General features: G+C 30.3%; 1 protein-coding gene across 1 annotated transcript; it reads right to left on the reverse strand.

Moving 5' to 3' along the window:
* Positions 1-253: 253 nt before the first annotated feature.
* On the reverse strand, positions 254-7,855 carry LOC107449357 (uncharacterized). Its single transcript, XM_043051148.3, has 3 exons — positions 7,640-7,855; positions 1,743-2,422; positions 254-621 (listed from the first exon to the last, which is right to left on the reverse strand). The coding sequence occupies exons 1-2, from the start codon at positions 7,646-7,648 to the stop codon at positions 1,751-1,753; spliced, it is 681 nt and encodes a 226-aa protein (XP_042907082.1). The 5' UTR covers positions 7,649-7,855; the 3' UTR covers positions 254-621; positions 1,743-1,750.
* Between the last annotated feature and the right edge of the window lie 7,445 nt (positions 7,856-15,300).

A 15,300-nucleotide genomic window follows, 5' to 3' on the forward strand; every position in this document is an offset into this window, starting at 1 on the left:
TGAAGTAGTTAATAATTATTAACTTTCTATATTTATCACTTAATGTTAGGTATTTTTTCTTTCTACATTAATACAAAATTTGTTTATGCAATATTTTATAACTTTTACTGAGGTTTATATATTTCTTTTTTTAATAGTTAAAATGTTGTTATATCTTGTCATATGTATCTTTGAACGGTAAAAAAATTATTGATAGTTAAACATTGATTTCCAATTAAAAGACACAAACAAAAGCAAAACGAAATCATAATTAGAAAAATGGAGTGCTTTTTTATTGATAAACCCAATAAAATATGAATTTCAATTCTATAGTTATATTTTACAAAATATTTTTTATGATATTTTTGTAAATAAAAATTAAAAACAAGAAAAACTAAAATTTAATTAAATTGTTACTTATTTTTGAAAAACAATAACTGTTTGTTAAATTGCTTACATAAATTAATATTACATACAATGCACGTGTTGGTACTAAATACAATGTAACGTAATGGTGACAATGTATGAAGTGTTACAAATCTATTTATAAATAACAGTACTTTGAAGTATAAAAAAAATCTCAAGCAATTGAGAAAATACAATCCTGTTGCAGTCATCACTCCAACTTCCAACTTTTGGCGCCTAAAATGTGAAAAAAAAAATTAAGATTAGTTAAAATGGAAGGAAATGAAGATTACTGCAGTTTTGTACCACTTTAACCCTTTCAGGGTTGTAATCAAAATATACTTGAGGACGTGATTCTCCTCTTACGGCCCACCATACGAGAAGAGCATTTGCGTCTCCAACAGTCAATGATTATACGAACGTATTTCAATTTGGAACGGTTTCTTTCACTTTTAAAACGATACTAAATGACTGTTGAAATTCCTGATAATTTCGAATAACGTAACACAAGCGTTCAACTGTTCGGTTCCGATTAATTTTTTTAAATTGATTTCAAGTAAACGCTCTTTAGTTTTATTTAGATTTTGGATATAGATTTGTGTATTCAAAGAATTTTTAAATTTGGTAAACTATAAAAATTTTAAAACGATTTTAAATGGCGGTTTAAGTCCTTTATAATTTCGAATAACGTATCACAGACGTTTAACTATTCGGTTCCGAGTATTTATTTATTTATTTTTTTAATTTGATTTCATGTAAGCGCTCTGGAGTTTTATTTATATTTTGATAGAGGGGGAAAAGGATGGAATGCTTATTGTTTACGGATTTGTATATTCACAGAATTTATGAATTCGGTAAATTATAAACGTAGAAGTTTAAATTTATGGCCTATTCTTTACAGCAAGAGGGTAAAAATCCCATCAAATTCTTTCTGCCAAAAAGAGAAAAAAACGATGTTTTAAGAATCAATAAGTTTTAAATAAACTAAATGTATAGCTTTTCATAAATCTATTAATCACTAGAAAAAACTGGTTTTATAATGAGTTAATTTACCCAGTGTTGAGTTGAATTTTTTAAATTGTTTTTGCATGTTTTACATCAATAAAATAAGATAATTGAAATCGAAAATACTTTAATTTTACTGTGCAGTATTTTTCCTTTTTCCATTAATAAATTTTATCCTAATTTTAAAGGAATAAAATTTTAATTTTAAGTACTTTCCAGTGCAGTTTATCGCATTAGACTTTACAAAGTGCAGCATTTGAGTATTTTCTCACTTCCTGCAGATACATATTAAAGCAGATCAATACAGAGATACATTTTTGTGTCATGCAAGTTATGTAAAACATGATACTCACGTTTAAGATTAGTAACCAGGAACTCTTTGAGGAGAATACGCATATCTTAGAGAACCATCTTTTCCTTGGGTAGTTATTACTGGAGGTCTACCTGCTACTGCTGGGCCTGGAACGGGTACTCCAGCTCCTGCATAAGACGCTGGCAATGGTAGAACACCATTTGTTAGACCAGCAGGTACTGGAGCAGCGCCGTAAGGAGAGGGAAGTGGTGCTGGAACTCCAGGTGCTCTAAAGTAAGCAGCATTGTAACCCAATCCACCAAATCTGTAACCTAAACCACCATATCCTGGGTTTCCAAGAATTTGGTTACCTAAAACAGGGTTTCCAAGACCCAAGCCGGTACCTAGGACTGAGTTCAAACCTGCACCATAGCCGTAGGGGAGTGCGTTGTATGGACTTCCGTAATTAAGATATGGAGATGGCATGACACCGTATCGGCTGTAAGGAGAGAGGCCGTAACCGTAGCCTAATCCTGAAAGGTAATTAGAATATCCTGCTGGAACAGTTGGAGGGAGCGGGTAACCTGATTTTGGAGCATAATTTCCAGATTTTGCACCAATGACTGGGGAGTTGTAGCTTTCGTAGGCCTCTTGATCATTTGATTTCTCTTCTGACTCAACCAAGTATCGGTTGTCATTACCTTGAACCAAACTCACGAAGAAAAAAAGTATCCACAAAGCCTATTAATAAAAAAGAAAATGTGTGTATTAGCAACATTTAATAGTTCCGTTAATTATTCTTAAAATAGTGAAGAAATGCAATAAAAAATCAATATACAGTTAAATCCCGTTATTGTGAACTCCCAGATATAGTGAACGAAATGTTCGCTCCCTTGTCTTGCTACACACGTATAATATTATTTTTTTGTGGATATGGTGAACCAAAAGAAGAGAGGAAATTAGATAGTATGGACTTTTTTCTGTCTTCGACTGATTTTTTGTTCTTCCTTTTTGGGTAATTTTGGATCAAGTATTGGGAGAATTTGTCGTCGCGGAGGACTTTTTGATGGAACTAACCCACATTTGCGTTACGTGGAGAGATAGACCACGAGAACCTCCCACGGTTAGCCAGACTCAGGGGTGAGATTTTTCCGCTTTTTCACTTCTGTCTCTTGAATTTCAGCCTTATTGTCAAAAACTCCGATTTTCTCAAAGTTTCAATCAAATGTTTCGCCTTTTCTGAAAATTAAGTCGTTGAAATAAAATAATTATATTTATTTCCGATTTGATATATAGGTATAATATATCGAAAGATATATTGAAAATTCAAACTACATAGCTGCTAACCCTTCTACATATCTACTTATTTTAGCTTTTACGAGCAGAAAATAAGATTTTCTTAATTTTCCCCCTTCCGTTAGATAGCTCGTATTTTAATATCAAACATCGATTTTCGTATTTACCTGATTTAAAAGTTGTTCACTGCGATTCTTATTCACGCGATTTCAATATCGTTCATTGCGTTTCTTATTTACAAGATTTAAAAATCCAATATCGCGATTTGTATTGAGGCATTTTTAAAATTCTATGTAACGATTCGTATTCACGGCGAGTTTATCCAATGTCGTGATTCATTTGTAATATTCAACATCTATTTTCGTATTTACATGTGATTTAAAAATTAGCCTTTGGATTCGTATTCACGCCATTTAGAAATTATGCATCGTAATTCGTATCTACGCGATCTGAAAATTACGCATTATGATTTGTATTTTCACATTTTTGAAATCCAATATTGAGTTTCATTCACGTGATTTCAATATCGTGATTTATATTCACGCGATTTTAAAATCCAAGATCGCGATTCTTGTAAAGAGTAATTTTTTTTTGAATTAGTTCCTATAAATGTGACAGTTTTTCTATCGACGATTATTGCTATATGTAGGTATTACGACATCAGCGAAACTGGATGAGAATATGTTACTGATATTTTTGCTATAAATCACGATTTACTCCCATGAAAATTCAGCTTTTTTGCCTTTTGGCCAATCTCATCCCTGCTGACTGCAAGGGGTCTCTAACCCATGATCCGTCTGCCACTGAGGATATTTTACGTCAGCACTGAGGTCTGTGCAAGCCGGATGCGGAATTCGTATCGACTGGGATTCGAATCCGGTTCGCCTCTTTGGAAGGCGAACGTTCTATCCCCTGAGCCATCACGGCTCCAGCTTAAGTTTTAAATTTTTCGTTGGCAACTTTACGTTTTTATTTCTAATCACTTTTGTTTCTTCATTCACGCCTGCAAGTCTCGATAATGGGCTCCTATTTTTGAGTGCTTGAAACATGGCAAACGTAATTTTCATACCGTATATTTTTTTGAATCGAATGAAGTTTTAGATTATGTTAATTTTCTTGCAGGTGCCATTGATGACTAATAAATCGAATTAGCAAGTATGACGAAATCAAGCTGTGCACTTTTTTGCTGTTATTAATTCAGTGATCCAATTCATTTCATCTGCAAGGATTTTTCTTTTAAAACAAAACGAACTGTTACAGACTTCTTTAAGTTAAAAGCGAGATGTAAAGCAAAAAGTAAACGATGAACAAAAACTCTAGATTCAATGGCGCTGCTCAAGAAGTAAATAATTAAGTAAATTAGTATTTACGTTAAAAAGTACGTCTTTACATTTATTTGGTAATCAAAATGTACTTTAGCTTGTCAACTAGTTCTATTTAACTTTTTTAAGCCTAGGCGGACGATTCTTTTTGCAATTAAGGACTTTTCTGTCTTTAATATTGAGACTTAACTGATTTAAGTTTTGAATGTGAGTACTCAAATACATGATTTACGTACGTTTGGAAAAACTCTCACCTCTAATTTATTGGTTATAAAGACTATGCGACTCCTTTTTTGAGTTGTTATCCGCACAGCATTAACACCCATAAATAATGAGTACAAATATCAAGATGCACTGTCAAAAATATATTACGATATTTCCCTCACAAATCTTATTTCTACATTGTCATCGATATTTTGTTACCCCAATAAAATTTAGCAACATTCACAATGATATTGCATTCTATAATAAAAAACACATAATCATAAAATATAATAAATTTAAAATAAGAAATTGCGGCTTTTCTTAAACCTTAAGCAAAAAAATTACAGATAGGAAAATTCCCATGAAATTTAGCAACATTACATAATTCTATTGTATACCATAATAAAAAAGATATAATTATAATAAATTTAAAATAAGAAAATTACACTTTTTCTCAAACCTTAAACAAAAAAATTTATAGAAAGGAAAATTTCCATTTTTATGCCGAAAGATTGACTTTAAATTTAAAAAAAAAAAAAAAAAAAAAAAAAAAAAAAAAAACAATTTTTGAAAATTCGAATTTTTAAAAATTTATCAAAATAACAAGCACAAAAATCACTAGATACTGAGATTATACAAACAATAAACGGATAAAGAAAAAATGAGACGAAGAATTGCAATTAATCATTAATTAAAGCACTTGTTATTACCGGTCAAAAATGTTTTTGTTAGGATTGCTTAAGTATATGGATTTTTTTAAAGGTACGTTTTTTCAAGGGAGAAATTTTTGAATCTTTTAGTTACTGTTTTATTTCATTTTTAAAAAATTAGCATAAAATTTTTAAATTTTAGTACTTACAGCTAAACTTTTATCGATTTTAATGAAAATTTTAAATAAATTTCACAACATTTATCGAGAATTTAGTTTTCGTAATTTTTTAATTTTTTTTCTTCTTTTTCTTATATGCACAATTTTCGTCCGTTCTCTGATTTAACTCAGGATATTGGAAAAAAATATCATTATTAAAAAAATTCCTCTTTAATTTTGTATTGTAGATTTTTTTAAAAATTTAATATCAAGATTTAAATTTTTTTAAGAATAAACATTTGTGGTGATCTGCAAGTAAATCACAATCTGTAAATCAAATCCAGAGCCGCTTGAGCTAAGTTCCTTAATTTTTAGGAGTGCGTTGAAGGAAATCTTTTTAGCTTCCAATCTTGAAAAATCTATCAAAAATTTTAATTAGTCAGTTCGAGAGGGTTTTGAAAAAGAAAAACGAGTTTTTCTTATAAGATTAGTTTACTGTCATACATTGCAGACGGTTCTGTTAGCAAAATTATTTCGAAGATAACATCTTTGATTGGTAAATAACAGCTCTATTTAATAAAGAACTAGTTGCGCAAGAGTTTATTGTATAATTTCTTTAATAATCGTTTGTCTTTGATAATATCGTTTGAGCACAAGTGAAATCAACGTGGATGGCTTTTGGAGGTGATTAAACTGAATTAGTATCTTTAAAGCTATCTGAAACTCTCTGTTTGTTTCAAACAGAAAAATTATCTGTTTATTTATAGCTATGCTATTAAAAATGTTTCTATCTATCTAAATAATGTTAAGTAATTGGAATTAAAAAATACGTTTCTCGCCTCTAATGCATGATTTTCGATGTCAAATGGCTGAAGTATGATTGTTTATTTAAAAAATTGACTTTCATAAGAGTGTTTTCGTTTATCTTATGGTGTAAAAGTCGCCAAAAAAAGGCGATAAATGAAATTATTATTATTTTTCTTAAATATTTCGGTATATGCTTTAGAATGTTATACTGATTTATTGATTTTATCTCCAATACGAGCCGTGGTGGCTCAGGGGATAGAGCATTTGCCTTCCAATGAGGTGAACCGGGTTCGAATCCCACCGATAGCACGTCGATGCGATTTCCGCACCCGACTTGCATCGACCACAGTGCTGGCGAAAAATATCCTCAGTGGTAGACGGATCATGGGTTACAGTTAAACCATTAGGCTAAGCGTGAGAGGTTTTCCTGGTTTTCATCTCCACGTAAAGCAAATGCGGATTAGTTCTATCAAAAAGTCCTCCACGAAGGAATATTTCTACCACTGTGGCAGAATTCTTTCGAGCTATCAGCGACAAAACTCTAGCACTAATATTTCTCTGGAAGATGCTTTTAATAATAATAAATATATATGTTACTAATTTAAAATAACAAAAGCGCTGTGTTTACGAAAAAAAGCCATAGTATATATTTTTTCAATTGAGCATGTAATAATTTTTTATTCTAATATTATGGGTGATATTCTTGCATTTTGTTAGGGGAGTGGGAAAGCACAAATTATTTCCTTCTTCGCATTTTGTAAATGATCATCACAATAAAAAAGAAGTAAAAATCATGAAATCTGTAGTAGTAATTGATGAAAAAACGATCGACGTCGAAATCGGACTCCTCAAATGCGAGTTTCGTTTCGAGATTAGGTTGTTGCAATAAATAGTATCGCATAAAAAATATCGGACTTTAAACTATGGAGAAATGAATAGCAATAACTGCTAAAAATTCGATAGAATTATTGCCTTAAAAATTAAATACTCAAATGCGCGATTCGAATTTCCCATATTGTTTGAAGTATAACGTGATATTTAAAACCCCACATGAAAATCAATGTCAGTAAACTGCCGAAAATACAATCAAAGCATCCCGTCGATTTACGATACTATCGGCTTAAACTGAGCTTGTCAAAAAGCGATTATCTCAATGCACGAATTAAATATTACGTGAAAATTTCTGTAGAAAAGAAAAGTAATTTTTTTTGCTTGTCAAAATAAATATCTTTCTGCAAGAACTCTGCGACAATGTCGCTGCGATTGTGCCACTGGGATTTCTACCAGGGGTTCCCTTGTCTTCTGGATTAGGCTCAAAAATACAAGGCTACAGAGTCGAACATTGGTAGTAGTAAACCCAAAAATGGATAGGCTGTTTAATGACGATTATAAAATAAAATTCGTCTCTATTACGAAGAATGGGCATTCAGTTTGAGTAAGATATTAAAAAAATATGTACAATTTCGGGTACTTATGGATTCAGGTACTTATAGAACGAAATAAGTTTGTAATGTTACTCACCAATTCCATTTTCAACGTTGTTGTTTTTCGACTGCTGAGAGTGTGTATTCCATTTCGAGTATTCGGTAGCTTTATATACTAAGGCGAACTTAAAAACCAGAACGAATAAAATTTATTCGGGACCCCCATTTTAAGTTAAACCTGCCATTTATAAGCATATAATAAAGAGGCATAAAAAGAGGACATCCATAGTTTATGCTTTTCTTCTACTTGTCCGACCTTCATTTAAGATAATAAGGAGAAGAAAGAAGAAGAAAAAAGGTGTTTTATGTCTTCATCTTATTTTATGGTGCAAATTGTCACATACGACAGTCGTTTGTATTCGTCACTAAAGGGAAGAATTGCCCTTTGTGAATGGAAACAAGTCCCTTATGTGTGTGTAAACATTTTTACTCGACGATTGTTTGCATGGGAAGAAGTTCTCTGGGGAATATTCCAAAATATGGGCTACTCATTTGTAACTTGCTTTATTAACGTTCAATTTAAATGAGCAATGTGCCAGAACAATCATAATTTTCATTAGACAAAAAGACTAATTGATACAGTACCTACCCTTCAGTATGAAAGAGTCGCTTTCATTTTTTTAAACATGTTTTAAGAAGTATTTCGAGGATTATTTTTTAACTTTAGATGGATCTACAGTACCTGGTCAAATTAGTAGACGCACTATAAGATTCTATGCAAAATCCTAATTATCAGGTGATATTATACAGCTTTATTGTTTTTACGCTACTGAAACTGGTTTGCACTTGTTTACGTTCGTGTATCAATTTGTTAAATTAGACGATATATAATATAAATTCCACTCTTGGATAAATTAGACGATATACTACTTAAAAATAGAATATTTATTATATCAGGTATTATATAAGCATATTATAATAACTGGACCAAATTAGTAGACGCACTGATGTTTCTTTATTAATGACATGTTTTTACACGAGTTTCTATGCAATACTTTTATATTTAAACATAAATGTAATGGGTTTTTATTCAGGAGATTTTTTATATACTTCCTATTTGTATTTATTTTTAACGTATTGCGTTACAATGTTAACCAATTGATACACGAACGTAAACAAGTGCAAACCGGTTTCAGCGCCCTAAAAACAATAAAGCTGTAGAGTATCACCTGATAATTAAGATTTTACATAGAATCTTATAGTGTGTCTAATAATTTGGCCAGAGACTGTAGGTTAAGCGATTTCTTACACTAAACAATAAATTTTAAAGATTTCAGAGGTTTGAGAATCTGGCAGTAAATTTCGTTCGAAAACAAGTATTTTTGAACACCCTGTGCCGTAAAATATAGCAATACGCTTATAACATGCATCTATAACTTTGGTCGTAATTTCCAATATTTGCAAACAAATTCGTAAAATTAAACATTTATGGAGATATGTACTTTTTTTATAAAAACAAAATAATTTTTGTTTTACTTCTTTGCTGTAACTTTAAATTTTCAACATAATTTTAAAAAAAATTTCGTGCTATTTTTTATCAATGACAAAATTATCATTCTATAATTTTTTAAATTGCGTATGATATAAGCATATAAGCAAATAGTTCTTTCATACTGTTAAAGTTAAAATATGTAAATATGTTTCATACTAATTAAGTAGAATACTTAAAATATTCGACTCATAATTTTATAAGGAATCGTATCTAGCAACTAATGAAAAAAGGTCCGATTTCAGTATCTTGAAAATTTTAAGTTTTTGTTCTCGTTTTGTTGTAAGGTCTGAATAATAAGGGGTTTTCTACAAATTTAATTTCCTCGCGTGATACTAAATTTTAATGATAAATGATTATACTTAAGAATAAGTGTCCGTAAACAAGATTTATTAAAAATGACCCCGGTATTGTGGCGAATTATTTCTCATAAAAGTATGTTTTCATTCCCCTGTTTTCTATCCTAATACTATCACATTTCGTGCACGGACGATTATTATTATCATTCGTTTTTAAACTTTACCTTATGATACAAAATATAAATTGCGAAAGGCCTCTTATTATTCAGAGTTTTCTTTCGGAAAAATTGCTAGCAACTTTTTAAATTTTGAAGATTAGCAAATCGCAATTTTTCACACTCACTTCAAAATTATGAAATTTTTAAAATTTCTTCCGCACATACGCAGTACGAACGAAATACTTTAAATGCGTATATTTTTTTGCAATTATTAATATTTTTTTTAAAAATTTTGAAATATTTATTTTTTAATTAATTAAAGATTGCTCCGAAAATTTCGTTTAATTTTTTTGAATATTTATAAAGCATTATCCTCATAGTTGGCCAGACTGCCCAATGTGGGCCAATGCCTTCCTCTGAAGATTTATCCATAGTGACTTCAGATTTATCTTTTATCTCCAATTCCTTTTATTAATTGCAAGAAAATCAGTCTCCACCAAGTCAGTCCATCTCAAACGCGGCCTTTCCCGCTTTCTTGTTCCTGTGGGTTTAAAAAGCAGTTTTTTTTATTGTATTGTCATCACTCATTCGAATCAAGTGGGCCATCCATTCCCTTCCATTTATTTTTATGTATTTAATAATATCGGGTTGTGTCTATAAATTTTGTAAAGTTCAAAGTTAAATCTCATTTTCCAGTTATTGTTTTAATTTACACCACCAAGTATACTCTGTAAAATCTTTCTCTCAAATATTGCGATACACTTTTCCTCCAGTTTTGTCATAGTAGCTTTCAAGCTTATAAAGCTATAACAAAAACAGAGAATATTAGTTTTTTATAAAAATGCCCATAGCTCCATAAGTAATTCAGTTAGGTTACCAAAAAATTATACTTTTATTTCAAAAAACAACCAAAGTAACTGATGCAAGTTTTTAGCTTTTTGATGTATTTTCTGGCATATGTATTTTCTGGCAAAAATTTCTTTCGTCATTTTTTACTGTTCTGTGAAAGTTTTAAACTGTATTATGAAGTAAAATAAATAGCTAGATCTAAACACTTCTAAAATTACAAAATAATCTTCCAAGTATTCCGTAAGAAGTTTAAAAAATGTCAAAGAATTATAGTTTCATTATTGTAGAATAGTGTGTTTACATTATGTTTTTTTAAAATTGCGTTACATACTTATGTTATCATTAATTGCAAATTTGATTAATGACAAATTCTAATCAGTATATGTCTCTTTAATAATTATCTTTATAAAAAAAACCGCCTTTTTTTATTCAAATGAATGGAATAACAAAAGGATCTCGTGTTTTCTTAAACTTACTTTTTTACACTGTTATGCAAAAAATTAAACTTTAAGTATCAAAATTGTTTTCAGATTTATTGATGGCTTAATTATCTTCAATTTCTAAAATTAGATAATTATATAATTTAAAATTAGTTAAATAATATTAACCCCGAGGAAACAATCTTGCCTCGTAATCAGGATTATATTTTTAATTTTAACTTTTTGGATAAAAGTGCTTAGGATATAAGTCGGAATTATGGATATAAGTATTAAAAAAGAAAAAATTATCTGCATTGTTGACATATTACAATAAAAGGAATGATTTTAAATTTAACGTAAATAAACGAATTACACGGAATTCTTATATTTTTAAAAACAGTTATTTAAATATTATTTTTAATCAAGTAAATAGAATTAAAAGAAAGTGTAGTGATATTATATATAATATTATATATATTATATATATAATTATTATATAAAGCAGTATTATATATAATTTCCTTGCGCAAATCCAGCTTCGGGTTAATCCATAGAGTTGAAATATTTCAACCAGTATTCCCAGTATTTCAACTCTATGGGTTAATCCACAGTAACAGCAAACCAAAAGCTGTTCTGAACTTTAGTAAGAAAGCTCCTTATGTGTTCCTGTTTCTGATTGATGTAGTTTGCTTGATTTGTTTTATTTTAGAATCGGTTTCTTTCTTTCCTTTTCTGTTGTTCCTCACACTATTGTATTGATATGTTTTGCTTCAGCTATATTAATACAACATTGGGAAGCACTATTTTGCAGATATAATCGTGTGAGTTGAGGACAAAACTATATCTTCCCGTTTTTTTAAAAAAAATTTTAACTCTAAATTATATTATCATAATATTTTTTATTATTTTTTTTAAAAATATTTTTTCTTTTTCTATTTCTTTATTTCGCTTTGATTTGTATTTCGTTTATTTTAAAATCGTTTATAAATCGTTTTTCGTTTATTTTTTGTTTTAACAAAAAAAAAAAAAATTCGTAATTTTGATGATTGAATTAAAGCTATTCAGTGCATTTTAAATTCAATAAATTATTAAAGTTTTTGCTAATTGTTTTCGCCTTAATACTTTTTTTAAAGCGATAATTTTCAGTAAAAATGAAACTGAATATCAGATTAAAAAAAAGTACCTTTTTTTTTAAATAAAATATTTGATAGACGAATCATAAAAAGGAAAATTGGGAATAAATAAATATCATTGTAGCGTCCTTGGGGAATCCATTCATTTTGTGACATTCTATGAGTGAAAATGTTCGAAAAGAGTCCAATTACACGTCTGAGAGATTCTAAAGAGCTTCCTCTTTTATGATTGTTCCTCGGGGCACTTCCTTTCACCATCCCACTCTCAAAATTACTTTCTTTTTTCTTTCTTTCTTCCATTTTTCTTCTTTACCTGATAAAAGATGACTAAATCGCATTTAGTATCATAACTGTAGACATGGGTTATATTTTATTTTATTTTATAACCGTTGTTAAACAGCTGACCTATTTTTCGATTTACGATTACCTATATACAATTCCGTAGCCTTGTTATTTTGAAACCAACCTAGAAGACAAGGGGACTCCTGGATCAAGTATTTTACTTTATAACCGTCGTTGAAGAGTCGAATACTACTTACGAATGCTAATCTTCTGTTCCGTAGTCTTGTAATTTTGAACCCAATCCAGAAGACAAGGAGCTCCTGGATTGGGAGAAATTTGCCTTCATGGAGGACTTTTTGATGGAACTAACCCACATTTGCTTCACATGCAGAGGAAAATCACAAAAACCTCAGATGGGAAACCATGCTCGGGACTCTTCCTCTCAGCATCCCACTCTGAAAATTACTTTCTCTTTATTTTACTTTCTTTCCTTCATTTTTCTTCCTTACCTGATAGAATTGATAAAAGATGACTAAATCGCAATTAGTATCATAACTGCAGACATGGGTTATATTTTATTTTATTTTGTAACCGTTGTTAAACTGCTGACCTATTTTTCGATTTAAGATTACGAATATACAATTCCGCAGCCTTGTTGGTATGAATCCAACCTAGAAGACAAGGGGACTCCTGGATCAAGCATATAATTTTATAACAGTCGTTGAACAGTCAAATACTACTTACGAATGCTAATGTTCAGTTCCGTAACCTTGTAATTTTGAACCCAATTCAGAAGACAAGGGAACTCTTAGAGCAAATATTGGGAGACGTTTTGAATTCGTGGAGGATTGATTTATTGATGGAACTAACCCGCATTTGCACTTTATAAGCTTAACTATTCTTTTTTCATTTAAAATATATGTAATTTTTCATTATTTCATATTCCTCAAAATTTGTAAAATTGTAATGTTGGACACTTTCTAAATGTACAAAATAATTGAATGAACTCTACGACTAATTGGCAGTAAAGTACGCAAAATTACTACATTTTTAATTTTATTTTATAACCGTAATTGATCAGCTGACCCAATTTTGGGTTTACGACTACTAATGCTCAACTGCGTAGCCTTGCAATTTTAAACCCAATCCAGAAGACAAGGGAACTCCTAGATCAAATATTGGGAGAAATTTTAAAATCGTGGAGGACTTATTGATGAAACTAACCCGCAATTGCGTTACATGAAGAAGAAAACCACGGAATTCTCCCACGGTTAGCCTGACTGCAAGGGGACTCTAACCCATGATCCGTCTACCACTGAGGATATTTTACGTCAGCACTGCGATCGGTGAGAGCAGAGTTCGTATCGAGCAGTTATCGCTGGGATTCGAACCTGCACGAAAACTGCTCTAACCCCTGAATAACCGTTTCTTCTTTTAGACATGAATGTTAATCGTGTTTATTTGATTTGAAACTAAAACATTTCTTAAAGTTGAAACAGAAAAAAAATGCTTTTTGACTTACAGCGCTCTTGTTTAAAAAATAAAAGAAAGTGGAGTTTTTACATTCCATAACTTTGAACTTATAACTTTTTTTTAAAATTTTTTAATTGAAAAAACGGAATTATTTTTACCTATTATTTCATTTATTTATCTGGTAGTCCATAAATAATGTCACGTTCGTGTAATAGTGACAGTATGAGATAAAAGTAAAGAAAAGGTATTAATAAACTAGACTAATATTTAAATTTAGCTTATTAAATATTTTTATATTATTTGTTTTATAATTGTTTTTTCTCCTTTTAAAAATCTGACATTTTAAGTTTGATTTATCAGGAACATGGCGCGATTTCATAGACTAGCAAGTAACATATTGCTAGTTAAAAGAGAAAAAAACAAATGCGAATTTCAGAATAGCGCAGTAGAAAAAATTGCTTGTTACTTCTTATGGTCTGCAATTTGCCATCGATTTTTCGTCTTTTTTCACGTTATCTTTCAAATTCCATTGTTTTTAATACGATACGCGAATTCCGAACCACTTCTTGACATTCTCGATTAACTACGATAAGTTAAGGTTTAAACCTCAACTTATATTTTCGATCACTTTTTCTGTAGTTAATAATCTTTTTTTCTTCTGCACATGATTTTCTCTGCATGATTTTTCACATTGATTAACATTGCGGCAACGAAGCCAGAATCTCAGTTATGCGCATGATTCTCGACTATCTAGTCGTTTATTCACCTCTTTTTCTGGTCGTTTTCTCTCCAGTTATTTCAGCTATTTTTCATTTTTTTATTTTTGACATTTTTACAGGGTCATTCAAATTCCGATACTTTTAATACAATGTTATTACTACGCATGAATTTCAAATTCAAGTAATAAATTTTACGCACTCAATTCAACTCTGTCATTAATCCATCTCGCTTTTCAATCTTTTTTTTAGAAATAATTTATCGATTTTTCGGCCGATCATTCGTCATCCGAATTTTGAATTTGAGTTATCTTTTGATGTACTTCATTCGCGATAATTCCATCCTTTTATTTACGTCCCTTTCTGCTTATTTTCTCGGCAAATATTTTCCGTTTTTACAGTCTTTTTTTACATAGTTTTTCGAATAACGATATTTTTAAAATGGTGTCATGACAACACGTGAACTAAGCACTCTCAATTCGTTACTATGTCCTCGTAAAACAAAACATTATTCTCTAATAGTTTTCTTATCAGTTATTTAATTTTGTTCTTACTTTCAGCCGGGCATTTTTTAAAATCTCGATCTATAAAATTACTTTTGACTCATTTCAAATCCCGCTTTTTAGTATTTAAACTATCTTACGAGTATAAATATATTTAGCACTCCATAATTGTTTTTTTTCCCTCAATAACAATGATTTTGTTGAATTCTTTGCATCACAAACTGTATATTGCGGAACCGCTAGCAAAATTTGTAATTGATTTAAAATAAAATTATTCCCTGCTCAGGAACTATTTGACTGATTTCGTTCAAATTTTGTTGTTGTTCATTTACGTCGCACTAGAGCTGCACAGTGGGCTATTGGCGACGGTCTGGGAA

This window comes from Parasteatoda tepidariorum, chromosome 6 (genome assembly GCF_982258835.1).
Source record: "Parasteatoda tepidariorum strain Cologne lab strain chromosome 6, Ptep-v5.0, whole genome shotgun sequence".
NCBI lineage: Eukaryota > Metazoa > Arthropoda > Arachnida > Araneae > Theridiidae > Parasteatoda > Parasteatoda tepidariorum.